The following is a 22,480-nucleotide window of genomic DNA, read 5'->3' as shown; positions in this document are numbered from 1 at the left end:
CAGAGTCAGTCTTGCTGAAACCATGCAGCTGAGAAGTAGGGGAAGGGTGATGCCCTGAAGGAAAATTGAGATGTTCAAGGCGGGATTAATGCTGAGCATGTAAAAGCAACAGAGGTCCACTTCTCCCTTTCCTTTAAGGACTCTCATCAGCCTCCTGTGACCATAATGGGCTGGCACGCTCCTTAATCTGCAGTGTGCTTCTAATAGATTTTTTTTCAAAAGCTAAATTTTCCCTCCTTAGCATCTCCTCCGAGGACTTTGGGCTCCTTCTGTAACTGGAGGTGGAAAGAAGTTTACTGCACAGCACAGTCTGGGGACAGAGGGTGTGCATGCCATTAAATTTCTTTGCTATCTCACTCCAAGAGTTGGCTGCTGTTTGCACATAATAGTAAGATGAAAGGATTATTAGGGAAATTCGGTCACCCTAGCTGTGGCATAGTGCAAAGAAACATGGGAGAGAAGAAAGAAACTTGGGGTAAGCCACAGTTCTGCTGATCTCTAACTATTTAAGAAGGACGTTGCTCATTCTGGAACCTTCATTTCCGACCTATGAATGTGTTAGACTGGGTGACTCAGTTCCAGGTTAGCTGTAATGGGTCAAGGAATCCGAAAGGGGAATTAAAGGGCTCAGAAGCAAAACTATTGGTACTCTAGTGACATCTGGTGGTTATCCTGAATTTTAAACCTCTGACTATTTTTTTGATGTCTGATTTTATTTCATTGCATTCTATCAAGAATATTATTTATGCTATAGAATGGACAAGATTTGTTGGCTTCTTAGGCAATAAGTTTTCAGTGCAAATTAATCGGTTTGACTTATTTCTAGAATTTTATACCTTATGAGTTAGTGGTTTATCATACCCTAAGAGGTTATCTTTTTTTTTTTTTTTTTTTCTTGAGACATGGTGTCATTCTGTCACCCAGGCTGGAGTGCAGTGGTGCAGTCATGGCTTGGCTCACTGCAACTTTGACCTCCTAGGCTTAGATGATCCTCCTACCTCAGCCTCTAGAGTAGCTGGGACTACAGACATGCACCACCATGCCTGGCTGATTTTTTTGCTTTTTTTTTTGTTTTAGAGAGAGATGGGGTTTCACCATATTGCCCAGGCTGGTCTTGAACTCCTGGACTTAAGCAATCCACTTACCTTGGCCTCAAAAAGTGCTGGGATTACAGGCATGAGCCACTGTGCTTGGCCTAAGAGGTCATCTTATTAGTTGTAGCTAAAACGGCTTCCAGGTGCATTAACTTCTTTTGCTCTCCTTTAGAACTCTATGAACAAGAATGCAATGGACAGACTGTGGTCTACTGGGAAGTGAAGTACCCTTTTCCCATGTCCAACAGAGACGTATCCTTTCCACAAGGTACTCATTCCCTGGCCTTCTAAGTGTTTCTGTGTCTATTGCAGTCTATTGCAGAGAGGTAGAGCTGGTTTCTCAGCAGGCACAGATAATATTGTCTCTGATTCTTGCAGCAGCATCTGCTAATGTTGCTTCTTGTGTGGTGTTTGGAGAGCTCAGAGTGTGATTTCTGGGCCCGACCACATGGAGTGTCTGTAATTATGGTCACTGGAGAGCAGCTCTTACTTTCCTAAGAAGTTTCCTAGGCCTTGAAATTGTCAGGCCACAAAATTGGGGACCTGGAAGGAACTTTTTAGAAAGAGTGCTTGATACAGCTCCCTCAGTCTACAGGGAAAAAAAGGGCTCCCAGGGGCACATAGGTGGTTAGTGGCAGAGTGGGTGCTGGAACTCAGGCCCCTGCATTTCCAGCTCTCTCCGCCTCCCCCATCTCAGTAGACCCCACAGCAATCCCTCCTTGATTGCTGGCTCTAGACACTGACTGTAAGCTTCTTCCTCTCAATGTCCTTGTTTATGAAATGAAGCAGTTGGATGAAATGTAGGGAGGCTTGGCTGGCACTGTAAGGTTTTGAGAAGCCCCCTTAGGACTAAGCTGGGGGGCTAGGATGGAATTTTGGAAGTGGGTAGGATGGAGGTAGGATGACTCCTAGGTAAGATTTTGTCTCCTTCACCATCCTCTTCAATCCCAGCAGCAAGGTGTTTTACAGATTCAATTTCCATATAAGATCCTTTTAGCAAAGGGTCTCGTGGAGTTAAAAAAAAAGTTTGGAAGCCGCTGAATTAGATAAACTGCCAACCCTTCAAAGGTGTTCTGCCAAATTTGAATCACTATATCAAGGTAATTCTTCCTCCGTGGAGTATCAGATGATATCTATCACATGAGCTGAGAAAGTTGGGGGAGAGAGTGGAACAATATTTGCTAAAAGGAAAAACTAAAAGGTGTAGGAGAAAGGAACCCAGAGACAAATCAACATCTTCTCTTTCCTGAAACATTTAAGAACTTTACTCACCAGTACATAAGAGCATGGAGAGAGAGACTGTCCAGTGTGAGGGTGGGGCAACAGGGGGCGCTGTCAAGACACTGAGGTGGGGCTGAACGCGGTGACTCACGCCTGTAATCCCAACACTTTGGGAGTCCAAAGTGGGCAGATCACTTGATGTCAGAGTTCGAGATCAGCCTGGCCAACATGGAGAAACCCCGTCTCTATTAAAAATACAAAAAAAAAAAATTAGCTGGATGTGGTGGGCGCCTGCAATCCCAGCTATTCCGGAGGCTGAGGTGGGAGGATCACTTGAACCCAGGAGGTGGAGGTTGCAGTGAACCAAGATCACGACACCCCACTCCGGTCTGGGTGAGACTCTATCTCAAAAAAAAAAAAAGGACACTGAGGTGGGTGGGGGCTGAAACGGCTGCTGTGTTATAGTAAGTGTCATTGTGTTGTGCGTAGTGACTTTTTGATTCTTTTAGGTTTTTGATTCCTTTGAGTGTGAAACCCAAAATTCTGTTGTATGAAAGTGTAACTAACAAACTAAATATCTGAGCCTCATCCAGCTATGAAATTCTAAGTAGGTTTTGGAGCCAGATCTGGGATAAAAATTCAGGTTTCATCACTTCGGCTGGAATGTGGGATTTTTGGCAAGGTTCTTTTCCTCTCCGAGCCTCACTTTTGTCATCTGTAGTATGGGGATACTCATACAAACTCACAGGGTCTTTGTACGGATCGAAATTTAAGCTGTATGTCAAGTGCATGATGTTACATGATAAGGGCTCGATAAGTAGTGATTCCTGTGGCGTCATAGACTTTCATTATCCTCCCTAGAATAGTGCCGTAAACTTAAGGGTTCTTCTGTCAAGGCTGATGGACATGAAATGGCTTTGTTATTCTTGGTGAACTAGTGTTAGCCCAGAGAGGGCATCTGCCTATGAAATATTCAGGTGGTCCCATGTCTTCCTGTGGTCATCAGTTGTAACATTGCTTGATCATTTACTATGCATAGAGGTCAGTAATTAGAGCATTGGGTGGGGCCAGAACAAAAAGGAATGACACCATTTTCTGTTGAGTGCTTATTCTGCCCAGGTCTTTCTCTAATGGCCTCACCAAGCCTGTCTGGAAGGCAGTGTTACTCCCTTTCCTACATAGGGAATCTGAGTCTCAGCAAGGCTGAGTAGCTTACCTAGGACCACACAGCTGTTAAGTGACCATTCCTCTGTCACCTCCTAGTGCCTTCTTGGAGAAAGGAAAAGTGGTTTCCTCACATAATTAAAAGTATGAAGGGACCACTCACAGGTAAGTAATGCATGCTCTTAGATGAGAACACTAGGTGGTGTGAGGCATAGTCTTGCAGTGCAGGTAGGGAGACAGGGCAGGTAAGTGAACTAGCAGTAGAAGGGAGCAAATGCCAAGTGGGAGGCACAGAATTACCTCCCTTTGCTTCCAGCTTGTGGCGCTTTCCTTCTGTCTGTCTACAATGCTGGCGTTGGTGTCTTGCCTTGACTGGCCATGCAGTATGTCTACCTCCGGCAGCGGCGAGACCTGGACATGGAAGGGCGGAAGATCCATGTGGTCCTGGCCCAGAGCACCTCCGTGCCTCAGCTTGTTGAGAGGTCTGGGGTGATCCGGGTGAAGCAATACAAGCAGAGCCTGGCGATCGAGAGTGACGGCAAGAAGGGGAGCAAAGGTAAAACCCATGGTGCCTGTCAGTGCACCCAGCCTGATGGAGGGGCATGTTGAGTACATGAAGCATATCCTTAAAGGTCAGAGGACAGGCACAGGTGCAGAGCAGACCAGGATCAGCACCTAGAGAGGGCGTCATTCCACCCCAACAAACTTGAGTAGAGTATGAAGTTGATGTTTAACTCTGACCCAGTCTATTTTCTCCAGATTCATGGATTGTCCAGATGAAACCAGACCATTATAAGTAAGCCAGAGAGTTTAGAAATTCAATTCCAGCTGGTCCTGTGGACGCATACACTGGGCCTAAGGGTAGGCAAGAAAGCCCTCAGGTTTGTCTTGGAGATCTCAGCTCCAGCTCAGTACAAACTCAGAGACTCAACACCTGCCCAGGTTGAGTTCCAGCCCCCAGGGAGGAAAGCTGCAGACAGAGAGTGGGGCGCGAGGCCACCAGCTCTACCAGAATGAGTGTGGCCTTGCGTCCTAGGCAAAAATCTGAACCATAGTTAGATGGTCACCTTGAATATGTCACCTAATTTTCATGAGTATCTGTTTCATCATTTGTAAAATGGGATTAATTTGACCATCTCTTTAGGATTGCTAGAATAATTGAATGAGAGGCTATATTCAAGTGTCCAGCACTTGCCAGGTATTTAATCAATAGCAGCAAAATGTGTCTGTGGCTATGTTTTCAAAAGTGCCTATATTTAAGTATGCCGTAAGCGAAGTTGGTGGAGAGAAGTCCATCTGAAATATATGCCGCCTCCCTCTGCAGTTTCTGAGCTTGAATATGAAGATATAAAGTTTGCACAGTTTTGTTGCTGTATTTTTTCTGGTATTTTTGCTTTTTCTGAATTGTCTTTTCTTTCCCTCTCTAGTTTTCATGTATTACTTCGATAACCCGGGTGGCCAAATTCCGTCCTGGCTCATTAACTGGGCTGCCAAGGTGAGATCCCAGGAGGCGGGGCAGGCGGGAGGGATGGGGGAGTGTGTTTGACAAATGTTGACTTAGCCCTTGGGGCTGTCAGGCTGAAGAGACACATTGTCTCAGGCGTAATGAGGCTCTTTATGAAGAGTTTGGTTGAGTGACTCTGGTTAGGGCTGGGGGTTGCCAACATCCAAGACGGAGGCTGGGACAAAAGACAAAGAATTGTCAGCTTGGAATGCCAACTTCTCCCTGCTTGTGCCCCAAGACCCCGCCAGAATCACTCTTTGGAACCTCTGGACAATAGTCTGCTCCTGGTAGGAGCAATAGTGCCTTTGGAGCCTATATTCCTCTGCTTATTGGGGAATAAGACACACTGACCTGGCTTGGAGACAACCAGATGTGTCCAAGCCTGAGGGAAGCTTCCACTTTTGTTGTTTTTGCCTTTTTTTTTTCTATAAGGGAGGGAACTGCAGTGGTAGTTTGTATCACTAGAGACTACCCAGGAGCCTGGCATTATGGGGACCACCAGCCTGCTTTGCATGAGATCTACTACTTGAGAGGTCAACAGATTCCTTGGAAGAGTGAAAAAGCACATCAACTTTGGAGTCAAACAGATGCAATTTTGAATCCTGGCTCTGCTACTGACTGTCTTGTTGTATTTAAGGAAGCCATGCATTTCTTCCTTTTTACAAAAGAAGATAGATGTCTTCTATTGCATAGAAGGGGAGTAAATAAGACAATATTCAGGAGAAGTCTTGCCCAATGCTCAACATGAACTAAATAATCATATATCCTACTCCTTGATCCCCAATCCTTACCATTTTCTAATTCAGTAAGGCAAGTCCTTCCTCTCATTTCTTTGGAAGAATGTAACAGTCCAGCCCAACCCCATTTCTTGTGTTTTCTTTTTTCAAGAAACAGTGTTTCAGAAACGTCTTTGCTTTTTCCTAGAGAAAGCTAACATATAAGGCCTTTTTGCAACTGAAGTTCCTGTTGACTGGTGTTCCTTTTGTCCTGGGTCCTACTTTTTGTCATCATCTGCAACAACATTCTGTTGAAATCCAGTTACGGAGCCTATTCATTTTTGTTAGCCCTAAAGCCAACATTGTTTACCTTCTGCCACATCCCAAAGAATCAAGAGTAACCACTGTGAAGACACAGAAATGACAGTCTCATTTCCTTTGCAGAATGGAGTTCCTAACTTCTTGAAAGACATGGCAAGAGCCTGTCAGAACTACCTCAAGAACACCTAAGAAAGAGAATTGGGAACATTGCATCCATGGGATGATGTCTCTGGAAGTGCCACCACCCACCGCTGCTCAGCCTTCCCCTGCTGTTTCCATCTTCGGAGGCCTACACACTCTACCACGTCCCTTCTAAGCATGTTCGCCTGACATCCAGCTCACTCGCCTGCTTCCTTTCTTACTCCCCACATCTTGGGGTGGGCTGCCTTCTTCTGCAATTCAATATGGGGTAGACTAGGGAAACCTTTGCTTGCTTACTATTAGGAGGGGAAGTCTTCAGTAGGGAATACAATCATTCCATTGTGCAATTTTATGGGGATGGGTGGGCAGAGGGACACAGCACAATTTAATAATGACTATTTGGGCAGGCTGGCTCTTTTGCAGCTTGTGATTTGTTCCAACTTGGGAGGGGCTGCTGGAAGTGGCATTCCATTCAGAGCTGACTTTCGGTGCACCCAAACTGGACAACATGTGCCAGTGGCCATTTGCCTTATGCCCTGTGGAGCTGATTAGGCTGGGATTTGAGGTGATAATCCAGTAAGTCGTTCCTCATTCCTACTTGTGGAGGATCAGTAGCTATTATGATGCCAGACCATTTGGAGAAGTATCACAGGTCTGAGGGGGACACATAATATGACAACCACATTTTTCGTCATCATCCATGTCTGGTTTTTTCTCTTTTCCATATGTCACTGGGGAACGGCTGCCTGTACCTCTCAAGCTTTGAATTTTACTGGAAACTGAGGCATCAAGATGGCTGTGGCAGCTAGCAAAAGCAAAGATGCTTTGTGCATAGCCTTGTGAAAAAGTGTCTTTCTATGCAATAAGATGAATTTTCCTTCCAGAGTATTTAGAAATGTAGAAGGGATAACAGTTCACAGCCAGGTAAAATTTAACTGGTGGCTTAAAGACTCTGCATCTTTTTCTCAGGAATTCTGCCTAAGTTATCTGCCTTTTCTACCACCAAAAAGACTTTTAGTTTTCTATGGTTTCTCCTGAATTTTGGTAGGGTACGGTATTTCTATAGTCAAAGGCACAGCCTTGATGATCTCAGGGAAAAATTTTAATCACTGTGTATAATGATAGTAAACCTTGATTAACAACAGAGAAATTCAGGATGTAAAGCCGTAGAATGGGATTTATGAACGTGGGATACCTCAGACTGTTTGTTTTCTTTCTGGAAAGAAAAGTGTGTTCTATAATGAATAAATATAGAGTGGTTTTTACTTGTCCTGTGTACCACTTCCTTCCTACCTTCTTCCTTTTGTGAGAATGCATCAGTTAGATCTCCTTTATCTGCAAGTGATATTCAGCCTAATTTGTAGACTTGAACATAAAATATAATTTGGGGCTTACTTATATGCAAGGTCAGGTGTAGGTAGCCTCAGGTAGGGATCAATACAGGTGCTCAAACTGAGAGGAGAATTCAGATCTTTTAGTATTGGTCTGCATTTGCTGGTAGCATTGTCACTAACAGCAATAGGTATGTTTGCATCTTCCTAGGCTCATGCCAAGCAAAACAAAAAGGACAATGTTTCTTTCTAGTAGGACCTGCACTATTCCGTAATTTAGAGCCCCTCTAAAACATTTGCTTATCTATGTCCTGCTCATTATGGTCATCTGGATAGAATTATACAAGTAAGTGAATGCCTCATAAAATTATCATTAAAATATCGTTATCAGTAATGTAGCTGGAATCTATTCTAGATAAACTCCATCTGAATGCCTCCTGTTAATAGAAGTCAAGTTGAAATCTTATGAATAGATTCTTTCAAATAAAAGCACTGAGATTATAGTCACTGAAACAGAATTGGCATGAAATGGTGTCATGTAAACCATTTCTTTAAATAACATTAAATAATTTGCTAAGAACTCTGAAAATACTAAGAATGCTCAGTTTCTAGGTAAGGTACTTATTTTAAAAGGTCACAGCATTTGCTGTAATGAATGGAGTTATGACTTCTTAGCATTTTTACTTGCTAATTTGGAGTAGTGGACAGTCCTCGCGAGCTGAGGTTATGCAGGAAACTGAAAACTCTTGAGCTACAGTAAGTGCCAAAGGTTAAAAAAAAAAAAAAAAAAAAAGGATAACTGATGGTTTAGGCCTTAACTTAGAGGGGTTTGCACCTGAGTTCTAAGGGTATGTTTTTCTGCAGCAGCTGGATGTATCACTTGGAATTTGTAAGTTATATTGTCATTCCTCTAGGACTTTGTTCTGCTTATTTTTCCCATATCTGTCTTTCCAAGTAGACAATAAGCATTTGTGGATAGAAGCAGTTATTTCACTTTGATTACTGGTCCTTGGAGTAGTATACAGTAGGCACTCGAATGGTGACTCAATGAGTGAATAAATGATTTAGAGAAGATTGACCAAATGGCATGAACCTGGAAGACTAAATCCATTCAGATATAGAGGCTCAATCCCCATGGATTTAAGCCACATTTTTCCCCAAGTCAGCGTTTTGTTGGGTGCCGGGTAGCGGGGGCGATTTCTAGATTTCCCCGGTTCCCATTGGTCCTTCCTTGAAAGTACCAAGGTCCTCTCTCTGTTAAGTGGTGGGCTTTGCTGGTGCGGCTATGGGTTCTATTTTAATGTTACAGAAATGGCACAGTTTGAATTGAGTCTGGCTGAGATGAGTCAGGATTCCAGTTGAAATTTAATGGCAAAAGTAGCACTACTGTTGGTGCTAAATTTTTTCCACAGGCAAATTATTCACACTGCATAACAATTCCAAGTTAATGACCACCTTGGAACCGAGGAGTTCCAGCAGAGGGTCACTTCCCTTGAAAATGTTCCTATGTCACAGCGAGAGTCCTGGCCTGACTCCCTGGCTGAGATTCCTCACCCAGAATCCACATCTATAATGCCTGCCCTTCCAACCTCCCACTTCCTGGCTGGACTTGCAAGAGATGAGGCAGGAAGAGCCTCATTCAGTTCTCACATTTCTAGTAGCACCACCCAGTCAGCCCAGAGAATTATCTTTAAATGCATTGAGACATTTAGTTCTTTAACAGATATTTCTCAAGGGGCTGGAGTCCTTCGGCACTGGGATAGGCATGGCGTTTGTGGGATGAATGAGAAAGATATGGTGTCTGCCCCTAAGGCGTTTATGGTCTAATGGAAACTCAGTGAACAAGCTGCTGAAGGATGATAAGTGCTCAGAAAAGGAAAATAAAAGGTGCTGTTAAAAAAAAAATGCACTAACCAAGTTTGAGGAGCAGAGGAGAACGTGTTGGAATTGTGGCTGGGTGAAGGTTGCAGCAGAAAGCTGTTCATGACAGAAGAACCGTTTGCACAAAACCTCTAAGGAGGAAGGACTCAGCAGGAGAGTCAGTCACATCTGAAGAATGACAGTGAAGAGTGACTGGGGCGCTGACATGAAGGAGAGTCATCTTGGATGTGGCTGGAGAAGTAGACAGTTAGTCCATGGAGGGTCCTGAGAGCAACGACAAGGATTTGGGACTTTATCCCAAGAGTCCCAATAAGCTTTGAAAGATTTTAGATTGACGAGTGACCTGAAAATATGTATCATGCTTAACACCACTCATTTTTCTCCATGATTCCCCAGCATCTCTGACAGCCTCTCCGGTAGCGTTTTGTGGGGCTACCCAAGGTGTTTTAAGCCCTATTACTTTGAATCCTCTCCATTGTCAGACAGCATGCAGAGTAGCCCATACTTAAATCGAGTTTCCAAAGTGGAACATCAGCTTCTGAAGTTTAACTGAAAAACAAAAGGCTGGAGGGAGGGGATCACCTATGCACATCCCCTCTGTCTCTCCTGGCCCATGTTGGGGTGCAGCATACCCTCCCACACATCTGCACCATGCAGCCTATCAGAGCAGAGCCATTTAAGGGGCCAGAAGTGGGAGAGAAAAAAATGAAAGGCAAAAAAGTTTAAGCAGGTCCACTTTCCCCAAGTTCCTTTGTTAATATTCATCCTTAACTACAAGGAAGAACTTTTTTTTATTTTTATTTTTTCCTGCTTGAGAAGACAGAAGCATAACATATTGTTTGTTTAGGTTGCAGAGTTTAGAACCAACAAAATGGGAGGACTTCAGAAAAATTATTTACATTGCTCATCTATTTATATATGTGTATACACATCCAATGTGTGTCTCTTTGGGTACACATCATAGATGCTGCATTTCATAAGATATAACAATGGAACAACAATTAAACAGTACGCTATGTAAGTGACTTTCTAAGTTTCCTGGGTGATATGCCAGGCCCATTGCCAGGCAGTGGAGTACATAAAGGTGGGATGCAATGACTTTAGAATTAGTAGACAACAGATCCTGTAGGACAATGAGTTGGCTACAAGCTCTTAAAGTATTACATTTTCCTTCCATCCGATGGTGGTCACATCCTTTCTGATTATTACAAACACTTGTGCACATATTCCATGTCCTCTGCAGACTGCTATAATTCCTGATTGGAAGAATCCGTCCCACATTCATGTAGTCCACTGCTTAGCAATGGACCTGGCATAACATGTAGAAAACTTGGAGTCACTCAAGTAGCATACTGCTTACTTGTTTTATTATTGTATCTTATGATTCCAAAGTCAGTGCATTTTAGTTGAGTGCACAGCCACCCAGCCACCCCTGCAGTAAAGTGCGGCCATGGGATTTAATTCTGGTCAATATATGAGCATAAATAATATGTGCCACTTCCAGCTCAGGATCTCAGAAGGGAAAGGTATGAACTCAGCTTGTTCTTACCCCCTTCACCCTGTCTGGGAAATGATAAGAACGGAAACAAATGCCTTGGAATCAAGGATGAAAGACTAAGATTAAAGATGACAAAATAACCCTGCCTACCTTGCACTGTTACAAGACAGACAAATAGACTTCTTTCTTATTTAAGCCACAGCATGTGAAAAAAAATAGCAGCTTTGCCTATACCAACTCATGAATAGCTCAAAGAGAGTGTCCCTTTAGACCAGGAGATCAGGAACCAGCTCAAATGCCTCCTCATCTACAGACTTTGGATCTCCTGGCCTGTGCCAAACAATAAGTGGTCAGCAAATCTCTCTGACTTGCTCCAGTTTCATTTAATGTGGTCCATAAGTGTTGGCTGTTATTAGCTGTTACTCCCAATTGTACATCTCTATCTGCCTGCCGCTCTCCTGCCCCATGCTTTGCCTCAGGCTACTCTTTTTGTCTATATAGAAATCTTCCCCAAGTTTTGCGAAATGTCTGTCAAAATTGAAGGCTTACTGTAAATCTATTCCCTCTAAGATATTCCTTGCATTTAGAAAAAAACCTAATTTATCATGGTGCAGAATACATGAAATCCAGCACCTTCAGATTGGAGCAACTTCTATTAATCATCTTTGATAGACACTGTATTAGTCCAGGCTCTCCAGAGAAACAAAACCATCAGGATATACCGTGTCATGCGCCACATCATGATGTTTCGGTCAACCACAGACTGCATTCCAATTCATACCACTAACTAAAAACAAATAAACAAAATCAACTAAAAACCTCAACGATATATATGGCAGTGGTCCCATAAGAATATAATCCTATATTTTTAATGTACCTTTTTTAGATACACTGATATATACCATTGTGTACTGAATACTGTAGGCAATTAAAACATGTTATACAGGTTTGTAGCCTAGGAAAATAGGTTACACCATATAGCCTATTTGTGTAGTAGGCTATACCATCTAGGGTTGTGTAAGTATATACTTCGATGTTTGCATGATGGCCAAATCACCTGACACCTTTCTCAGAATGTATTCTGTTGTTAAACAGCACCTGATTGTGTGTGTGTGTGTGTGTGCGTGCACATAGGTGTGGAATTATGGAATTGGCTCATACAATTATGGAGGCTGAGAAGTCCCAAAATCTTCAGTTGGCAAGCTGGAGACGCAGAAGACTTCATGATTTAGTTCCAGTCCAAAAGCTGGCAAGCTAGAAGCTCAAATAAATGATGTTTCAGTTCAAGTCTGAAGACCAGAAACACCAGTATCTCAGCTCAAAGCAGTCAGGCAGGAGGCATTCCCCCTTCCTCAGAAGAGGGTCAGCCTTTTTGTTCGATTCAGGCTTTCAACTGATTGGATGAGAACCTCCTATGTTAGGGAGAGCCATCGGCTACTTAATTCAAATATTAATCTTAAACACCCCTACAGTCACACTCAGAATAATGTTTTACCACAGCCCATAGCCTAGTCAAGTTGACATATAAAATTAAACATTATATTTGGTGAGAGCCCAGTGTTCTCAGATAAGGAAAAAGATTTCACATTATGAAGCTCTTATTGTGTGCTGGGCACTAGTTTGGATGCTTTACTTACAGCTTAGTCTTTGGTGAGATAGGAAATACTATTTCCAACTTACTGATCATGAATATAGGCTCAGAGAGGCTAGATAACGTGCCTAAGGTAACTCAGCTAGTTAGGTGAGAGACTGGGAACTCAAAGCTAGGCTTCTTTGATCCTAGATCCTGTGCTTCCACATTCCCCTTCACATTCCAACCCTTTTAATTTTCCTTCTGGGTACAATGACTGATGCCAAGCTTGTTTTTGCATCAGTCATTGTACCAGTTGTGCTCTCTGCCCAGAGTGCCCTGCTCCCTGATCCACAGAAGCCTGAAATCTTTAAATCATGCAAGTCATTGTTTAAATGTCACCTCCTCTGAGAGGTTTTGCAGAAGTCATTCCGTATTTCATTACCTTATCTGCATAATATGTAATACTTTCTATTAAATGTATTTATTTTCTGTTCATTTATTTCAGCTCCAAAAGGGTATAGAACTTTGTCTTATTCCAAATTATATACTCAATACATAGGGCACAAATATATTCTAAATTATCTGCTGAAGGAATAAATGAATCAATGGTGGGGCAACAACCTCAAAGCTCCAGGATCTCAATTTGACCAATAATGCCTGAAAGATAGGTCCAAAAACATGTATTCTTAATCTTGTGTTCCACCTAATTTTTACCAAAGAGGGAACATTGAGGACAAATCAGTTTTTACTTTTTTTTTTTTTTAAGCTAGAATTGCTTTGTTTTCCAGGGTTTTGTTCTTTATTAACTTTTTTTGATTTTTTCATTCTGATCTAACACCTTTGGAGAGCTCATACTAGCTCCCTAAAAGTCTACTCATCAGAATGATATTACTGATGTAACTGGGGGAAGGGAGAGAGGCTGGCGGCAAAACAGGGCTAGAAGAGATCTTTTCATTTGCAGGCCAGAATCCTGAAAGAAGAAAACCTGTATCCCCCAGGGACAGCTATGGGAAGGGGGCTGTGGGTGGAGGGACAGTAGGCGGAATTCATTTTCTCTTATCTATTTTATCCAATTCCTCTCTAGTGGTTCATAAACTGAGAAAAAGTCAATAGAAACCAATCAGGACAAAAACAGCACTTAGAACTCCATGCACGGCATACAGCAACTTTTGTTATATGTCAAACAGCTTATGAGGGGCTGGATCTGCTTTTAAGTGGTCATGGATTCTGTTTACCAGCAAATGTGGTGTTTCATTTTTCCAAGCGAGAGTGAATGATATTCTTCATGAGAAGCCTATATTTTAGGCCTGGTGTTGAATACTTACTGGACTGCTGAAAGCTTCCAAGTAGGAGTTTGCCCTTCACTACACAGTTTGGCTCATGTTCCCATTTCGGCTACTTTAAGCTGTTGTAAACAGCATTCGTTTTCCATTACAAGCTAGGAAATGTGACTTCAGCGACGGTGCCGAGTCCCTGGAGAGCGCCTGCCAGGGAGGCCGTTTCCTCACCTCTCATTTTAGTTTGTAACTTGATGGCGAGGTTGAGTAATCGCTGAAGCTCCATGTCTTCCCATCCTATTCTGTTCCACTAACTTATAAAACAGCCAGTGACCCGCTTGAGGACTAGCGGATCAACCAGATGTTTCCTGAGCAAAGACAGCATGCGTTTCCCCTTGCACATCATCTTGTGAGAGGGGAGGGCTGGCGGTGCACTCACCCCATCTGACATCACTGGGCGAGGTGGCCTGGGGGAGAATTTCAAAGCAGAGCAGCTTGGCCAGGGAAGAGCTCAGCTGGCAGCTGTGTGCTGGGATTAACTGACCCAGATAACTAGGGAGAAGGAATTGGCAATCTAAGTGTTTGTTCTCCAGCAGGAAGTAGACGGCCTCCTTTCCACTCCCTAAATATCTATGGCTGTAGGAGACCTTCCCCCGATGGCTCCACATACACAGTTGGGATTGCGTCCACCATATTTCTTCCTATCCCAACTTTTTATTTTCTCTGGCTTTTGCGTAGGGTTGACGTGACACAAGCTCAACAGATTGCAGTATAATAATAATAACAACTATAATAATAATATCAATGAATTATTCTTCCCCCAAACAACATAGAGGAGCTCAAACTCTAAACAATCTGATTTCAAATAATCTCCTTAGAGATCACTAGCTTGTCAGAGTTGGGGTATTAAGAGCCAGTAAAATAAAATATTTTTCATAATACAGGGAACAGCTGACATGTAATTGTCATCTTCCCCATGGAAAGGTCATTAAAAATAAGACAAAAAGTAAATACAATATACTGTTTACCATCACTATGATTTCATAAAAGAAAGGTTTAACTTCTTCTGCTCTAATGCATCCAAAGTCTTTTCTTTATACCTATAATCAAATTCAAACTACTGAGACCTAAAAATTTCCATATGACCTAGGATCGGGCCCATGCCTGCTCTTCAAGCTCCACTTCCTCCTTGACTTATTCCTCTCTAGCCTTTTCTCTGTTCCTCAAACATACCGTGGTCTTTGCATTTACTGTCCCCAACATCTGGAGTGCTCTTCCCCACATCTGTATATAGCACACTGCCTATGGTAGGCAGTTTTCTGTCACAGCACCCAATGATCCCCATGTCTCCATATTCACTTCTTTGTGTAATGCCCTCCTCTGTATGTGGGGTGGACCTGGTGACTTGCCTCTAAAGAATAGAGTAGAGCAAGAGTGATGGGATGTCACATCCAAGATTAAATTGTAAAAGACTGTGCCTTCGTCCATTCTTGCTCACTTTCTCTCTCTGCATTGTCTCACTCGTTTTCTCTCATGAAGCAAGTTGCTAATTATGAGTGCCCTATGGAAGGTCAATGTGACAAGGCCGCTGGCCAAGAGCCAACCAGGAGCTGAGAGGCTCAGTTCAGCAGTTTGGGAGGAACTAAATCCTGCCAACAACCTCCTGATTGAGATTAGAAGAAGATCCTTCTCAATAGAGCTTGGCAATGACTGCAGCTTCAGAAGACATCTTGACTGCTGCCTTGTGAGACAGGCTGAGCCAGAGGACTTAGCTAAGCCAAGTACAGGCTCTAGACACACTGAAACTGCAAGATAATAGATATTGTTTTAAGCCAGTGAGATCTATGTAGTGATAGATAACTGAAGCAATGCCTCATTTATTTAGATCTTTGCTCAAATGTTTTCCTCTCTAAAGTAGTCTCTAACACAAAGCAAACCAAACAAAATGATCACACGTTATTCTCTCACACCTTACCCATCTTGTTTTTCTTCATGGCAATTGTCCACTATCTACATTTATATCATAGATTTATTTGTTAGCTATCTCCCCTATTAGAATGAAAATTCAGTGAACAAAATATCTGTCCTTTTGCTGGTGAACAAGATGGACATGCATTTGCCCTGATGATGCTTAAGTTTATTTGACAAATATTGATTATAGGGCTACTTTGTGCCAGGCTCTGTAATTATAGGTTATTTCTTCCTGGTTCTGTGGTATCCAGGCTAATTAATTTTAGTATATTGGCTCAGCTGTTTTGTTTTAAATTTAGCTAAGCTGCTCTTTGATAATGCACCTTTCTGTATCTTTCACTGAGTGTTTGATTAATATGCCATATGTGGGCTGGGCACGGTGGCTCATGCCTGTAATCCCAGCACTTTGGGGGCCCAGGCAGGCAGATCACTTGAGGCCAAGAGTTCAAGACCAGACTGGCCAACATGGCAAAACCCCTTCTCTACCAAAAAATACAAAAATTAGCCAGGCATGGTGGCACAGGCCTGTAGTCCCAGCTACTTGGGAGGCCGAGGCATGAGAGTAACTTGAACCTGGGAGGTAGTGGAGGTTGCAGTGAGCCAAGATCGCCACTGGACTCCAGCCTAAGCTACAGAGCGAGACTCTGTCTCAAAAATAAAATAAAATAAAATAAAATAAAATAAAATAAAATAAAATAAAATAAAATCGCCATGTGTGATAGAGTCAAGAGTAGAGCTTGTGTATACTCTGTTGAAGTCCATCGTTGGAGGAACATAATTATTTGAAAAGTTCTCACTTTATGCTATGCTGACATCTGCCTGTTACTTTCATCTATTGGCCTGAGATTTACTCTCAGAAATAATATAGAAAGTGTGTATTCTTTTTCTCAAATCCAGTTAAAATTGCTCTGTTAACTCTATCTCTTTGGGTATAAGTTCTGTTTATCAAGTTTATTGCCTCTTTTGTGCAATAGGTTTTTCTTGGATGTTTAGTGTTTCTTCATTTTGTGGTCATTTTGTGCAGTTAAGATTGCAAGTTTAACTTTCTGTTTATTTGAGAGCAGATCTGAGAGCTATCACTGTGGCTCCCTCTCCACTGTTTCCAGTGGGAGCAGTGGGGCTCCTCGCACCATCAGCCATGCTTCCAGGGATAGGATCCTGCATCACTCGCACCTAGGAATTACCCCATCTTTCTGTCTCAAGCTCCCACATTCATGAGAGAATACCTCTCAAGGCAGATTCTGTGTGTGCTTGTGCATCTGCATGTGTGAGCATGTGTGTGTGTGTGTGTGTGTGTGTGTGTGTGGTAGACTGGTTAGTTAACCTGGCTACCTTACTGCTCTCATCAGAGACCCCAGAGCTAGACTACCTCTGAACATGGATCATCTTCTTTGTTTTTCTCATCTTTAACAGCTGCACTTTCCACCAATGTCCTAAGCTATAGCTTTTTCTGCAATTTTATCTCATGCGTTTTCTGCTTGTTTCTGGACCACAAAATGTTAACAACTCTTAGGTTCCAATCCTTGTGTTTTAATTCTTATGAATGTATTTATACATGCATTTGTGTGTGTATAGTCATATTTTATATTTTTAAACATATTTTATATAATTATATTTATAAAATATTTATATTTTATATAATTATATTTATAAAATATTTTATATTTTAAGTATATATTTTAATATATACTTTAATTTACTATATAATTTAATATACTAAAAATATATATTAAGTCATATTTTATATTTTTAAGTATATAAAATATGAATATATATGTATGCATGTATTTTTTTTTTATATATATATATGTATTTTTGAGATGGAACCTTGCTCTGCCACCCAAGCTGGAGTGTGGTGGCATGAAATCATCTCATTGCAACCTTTGCCTCCTGGGTTCAAGCAATTCTCCCTGCCTTAGCCTCCTGAGTAGCTGGGATTACAGGTGCACGCCACCACACCCAGCTAATTTTTGTATTTTTAGTAGATACTGGGTTTCACCGTGTTTTCCAGGCTGGCCTTGAGCTCCTGACCTCAAGCGATCCACTGGCCTCAGCTTCCCAAAGTGCTGGGATTACAGGCATGAGCCACCATGCCCGGCCGTGAATATATTTCTATTTTATATCCATATGTATATGTGTATATAGGTCATCTTGAAGATGGTATGTCTACCATCTTGAAGCCATTATCTCCACTGCCTTTTCAATCGGTTAGCACTTCAAATATTTAAAGTTAATTATCACTTTCTCTATTGTTGTTTCCTCCTCAGTCTAAACATCCCCAGTTCCTTTAATGATCATAATCTGCAATAATTTTCTGACCCTTTATCCCCTAAAATTCCTTTCTCTATTCCTCTTGACACGTAGCATTTATTCAACAGCACTGTCATATAATATGGCCCTCAGAGTTGAGAGGGACACTCAGAGCACAGTGGGACTGTTACTGCTTGTACTCTCTCTCTATTTTTCTATCAATGCTGTCTAAGTCTGGTTTATCTTTTTAAAACCACATATTTTTACTACTGACTTGTAATAACCAATTTCCTTTCTACCTCTCTTCCGAATTTTATATATGTAAAGTCTGCCAATCAACAGGTTCCTTATTCTGTACTTGTGAAATTGCTTATCTACCAAAATGAAGGACTTCACACTAGTTCTTAGTGACTTTTACCATGCCAGCTTTAACCTCTCTACATCTTTTTGTAATGCGTATCAGAATATGCAGCAAGACAAGCTTCAGTTTATTCTTGTCTTTAACAAACTGACAACCCTCTGATATATTGATCTCTGGTGAATTGTGGTTCCTTCCATCTATGGTACACCTTCTGCTATGTTACTAACTGATTAGAGAGCATATTATTAGCTTCTTTAGCCAAACCCCATTTCTACTTGTGGGGATTATGTTATTTATTTACTCAACGAAGATTTATCAAGGGCTAATTCTGTGCCAGGAACCAAGTTGAGCATTGGCTATACAGAGATAAATAAACATCATCTTTGACCTCATGTAACTTATGATCCAGTATTTACATATTTATAATTATGTATAGACTTATTATGCTTATGATTGCTAGTCAAAATTTTGCTGAAAAAATTACCAATCTGGATAAAGCAAATATAGCACAATGTTCATTATTGAATTAAGGTGATGGGGTATCCAGGTGTTCACTGTATGATTCTGTCAACTTTTCTGTATATTTCAAAATGTTCATGCTAAAATGTTGGGGGGAAATTTGCCTGTCCCTCATAAGCTATATTTCTTTTATAGTCCTCAGCTATGGAATGGTACATGTCTTTCTTTTAAACTCTTTGGATTGTTTTACTTGCTTTTTATGAACTTCAGGATACCCTCACCTTTTTCTCCCAGGATTCCTGGAAGAAACTGTGACATAATAAAAAGAATACTGACATTGGAGATGAGCTAGGACTCTTATTTTGAATCTGGCACCTACTGGCTTTCTCCCTCTGGATAAGTCATTTAATGTCTTTGAGCCTCAATTTTTCCTATTCCTAAAATGGAGTAATTATATTCACACTTTGTTGTGAAAATTAAGTAAAATTATGTATGTAATCACTTAGCGTATTTAAAATGCACCCTTCCCCACTTCCATGACTTTATCCATCTATCTACCTCACACATAACCATTATTTCCTTTCTTAGAAATCAGAATTAAGTGGTTAGTACCCATTTATGCTCTTTTCTTTCCTCTTTGAAAACTAAAATTCTCAGAAACTCAGATCCTTAATGCGTTATTGGATGCTTTTGTTTAGCAAATATGGTGTCAGAAAATATGACTTCATCTATAACCTTCAAGTTTCCTTTTTGTTCAGATATGGGATTAATGTTAGGAAAGTACCATTAATATCCTAAGTGATCTGTAATTGCTGTTAAGTTGTAAATGCTTTATTGCCAATTCCTGTCATGATTTAGTAGGTTTATGTTGTCTGTGTCCTAATTGCTGTGTCTGCGACATGTTATCTCCTTCCTTCTATTTTTGCAACAAACCCTGTGCCTCCTTTGAGAATAAGTTCAATGCTCTGTCCTCCTGTGAAGGCTTCCTAAATCCCTTCCTTCAGGTCTTACTCAAAATATTCTCACTGCACCGTGTTATGTCTTAAAATATCTCACACAACTTACCACTAGATGGTAAGAACTGTGTGGCCAGAAAAAAGAACTTTTTCCGCTTTCTATCCCTAGTGTATGGGACTAGAAGGAACCAGTACGTACTTCTTAGACATAATTCGTGGATGCCTGGGGAGGTGAGTGATTAGAGTTCATTATCCCTAGGCCTCAGTTTCTTCCTCCAGGAAATAAGATAGGTCACCTGACTTCAAAAGCCTACGTAAGTAAGCAGTGAAATTTTATGATTCTTAGCCTTTCTATTATGTGACTCACTCAAATGCAGCATCCCGTTTTCATTTCAAGTATTTGTCTTAATGTCAGAGCTTTATGTATAGATCTGGAGGTTCTTAATTTTTAAGCAATAGGGATGGATGCTCATACATTCCCTCTCTGACTCTTTGCTGTGATTTGCTCAGTGGCTTTGCACCAAGGGTATGGATGAGTTCCCAACATGTCCTAGTTCCCCAACATATACTCCAGTCCAAACAAACAAAAATGTATCTCGCCATGCCCTTCAACCTCACCCTGCCATCCCCTCCATTTTGCAGATCACCTGTTTTAGAATATCTCTTCTGTCCTGTGTCCTGACTCTCTGAAGAAGGCCGAGTGGATTCACATATCCTGGAGTCTGGTGGGTGTCTAGATTAATATTAAGATGATGAGTCTTAGACCGTTTTATCCTTCATCGTCTGCTGAGTTTGAGTTGCTGGAAGATATTTAATTCTAACCTTCTATGATATTTGTGAGCTCATCTGATTATTCTGGACAGTCAGAAACACTTGGGGAGGATGAGGGGGCTTGTTAGGGAGGTGCAGGACCTCACATTTTCACCCCTGTTTCCTAACACTTTAAATTCCAACAATGCTGAACATACTTAATGTTCCGAATTCTCTACACTCTCACTCACCCCATTTCCCTCCACTTAACACACTCTTCAAATCTTCTCTACCTTTTTTGCCTGATAAAGGTTATTCTTCATCTGAGGCTCAACTGAAAACTGCTTCCTACAGAGAGAATTTTCTGATTCTCCTACTATAACTCTTACTAAACTGTTTGGTGATTATCTAATTATTTACATGATTTCTTCACTTAATGGATGCCATCGTTCTTGTTCATTATTGTAGTCCTAAAGCTTGACACAGTACCTGAAACACGAGAGTTGCTTAACTTGTCTCTATTGAATAAATTAATGAAGGTGGTAGTCCCTGCTGCCATTAAAAAAATTAAAATACCATAGAATGCACAAGATAAGCACACAAATAACCAGTATATTGATGCCTCTCATTTTACAACTCCCAAGGATCCTGTGGAGATAGCATTGTTTCTACCATTTTGCAGAAAGGAAAATGTAGCCTTAGAAGTTATATCAATTATCAAGTTATTCTACAGCCAGAAAGTGGCAGAATTGAATTTGAATGCCAGCCGTCACAGTGGAAGTTAAGTGTTCTCTCCATAATACTGCAACAATATGTAACAACTGTTGCAAAATTGGTACAAAAGTTGGCTGCATTGCAGAAATGAGAGAGTTCACTCCTAGATGACGTTTAAGCTTAGATCTGAAAGACAATGACTTGTTTTAAAAAATATTTTCAATTGCCAGAGCAAAACCAACCTCCTTTTTTGCATTATAATAAACTAAACCAATACAACCATATTTAATGTAAGAAGTGAAAGCTTATTCTCCTCTTGCTCTAATTACATTCCCAAGACATAACCATCATAAAGCCTATCTATATACGTGATATGACAGTTTTATGTTATTTAAATGAAATCATACTATAAATGTCCAACAGTCCTCTTCTTCTTCTTCTTTTTTTAAGTCAGTACAACTTGGACAACCTTCTATGGAGTATATTTATATCTACCTCCTGATTTTTAGCTGCTACATTTCATTCCTTTGTAGGAATGCTGTATAATTTGTTTAACCAGTCTCTTATTATGGGCCTTTCGGTGGTTTTTTTTGTTTGTTTGTTTGTTTTTTGTTTTTTATCCCTTGTAAATAATTCTGTAAGAATTCTCCTTGTATATATGTCTCTGAGTCCTCATTAAAGATTTTCTGTCCATCAATTCCTAAAATAGGATTTCTTAAATTATGGGTTATATGCAATTTAAATTATAAAAGAAACAGAGAATTGCACAGAATGTGAAAAAGTTGAAATTAGAGGGCAAAAACATTCAAGGTGGAACAAGTCACATAAATAAAGGCACCTAAAAGCATAAGTCACATTCTTTTATTTTTCCCAAGAAGTTTCCGCATTTTGACCCTTTGTGTGAGCTCTAATGACAAATTCCAGCTCCTGCCAAGAGACCACAAGCTATTTGTCAGTTTGTCTTTTTATTCTCCTTCTTGTCCCTTCAGTGATGAAGTCCCCAGAGGTTAAACACTCTCATTATTAATCTTACCACAAGAATCCCAGAAAACCAATGTTTGCTGCCCTTTGGTTCTTTATTTTAATGACTCCTCACCACACACAGACCCCTTATTGTGCTATTCACAACTTTCCAGATGAAACCAAAGGCTTGATTCAACTGTAGTCAAAGAAAATGAATTCTCCCCAATTCCACACACATACACACACTAACCCTCCTCTTTTCACCAGTGCCCAAAACTTAAAATTGAATGAACATGACATGAGATGTTTCCAAAGAGCTATCCCCCTGCCATCAG

General features: G+C 41.0%; 1 protein-coding gene across 10 annotated transcripts in view; it reads left to right on the top strand.

Moving 5' to 3' along the window:
- PCTP (phosphatidylcholine transfer protein) overlaps nt 1-22,480 on the top strand; it is a 111,770-nt gene that overhangs the window by 17,682 nt on the left and 71,608 nt on the right. For 4 of the 10 annotated variants that reach the window (XR_013406484.1, XR_013406483.1, XM_077971020.1 and 1 more), the window contains exons 3-6: nt 1,267-1,346; nt 3,864-4,035; nt 4,907-4,974; nt 20,361-20,443. Coding sequence is in view for 6 of the 10 variants with exons in the window: in XM_077971020.1 (XP_077827146.1) it covers nt 1,267-1,346; nt 3,864-4,035; nt 4,907-4,974; nt 20,361-20,408 (368 nt within the window). In the remaining 4 variants the exon portion in view is untranslated. Of the gene's footprint in view, nt 1-1,266; nt 1,347-3,863; nt 4,036-4,906; nt 4,975-5,415; nt 7,427-20,360; nt 20,444-22,480 lie in introns of those variants that run through there. The other 6 variants (XR_013406482.1, XR_013406481.1, XM_077971018.1 and 3 more) reach the window with 3 other exon arrangements.

Source organism: Macaca mulatta, chromosome 16, assembly GCF_049350105.2.
Source record: "Macaca mulatta isolate MMU2019108-1 chromosome 16, T2T-MMU8v2.0, whole genome shotgun sequence".
Classification (NCBI taxonomy): domain Eukaryota; kingdom Metazoa; phylum Chordata; class Mammalia; order Primates; family Cercopithecidae; genus Macaca; species Macaca mulatta.
This window is presented reverse-complemented; position numbering and strand designations above follow the sequence as displayed.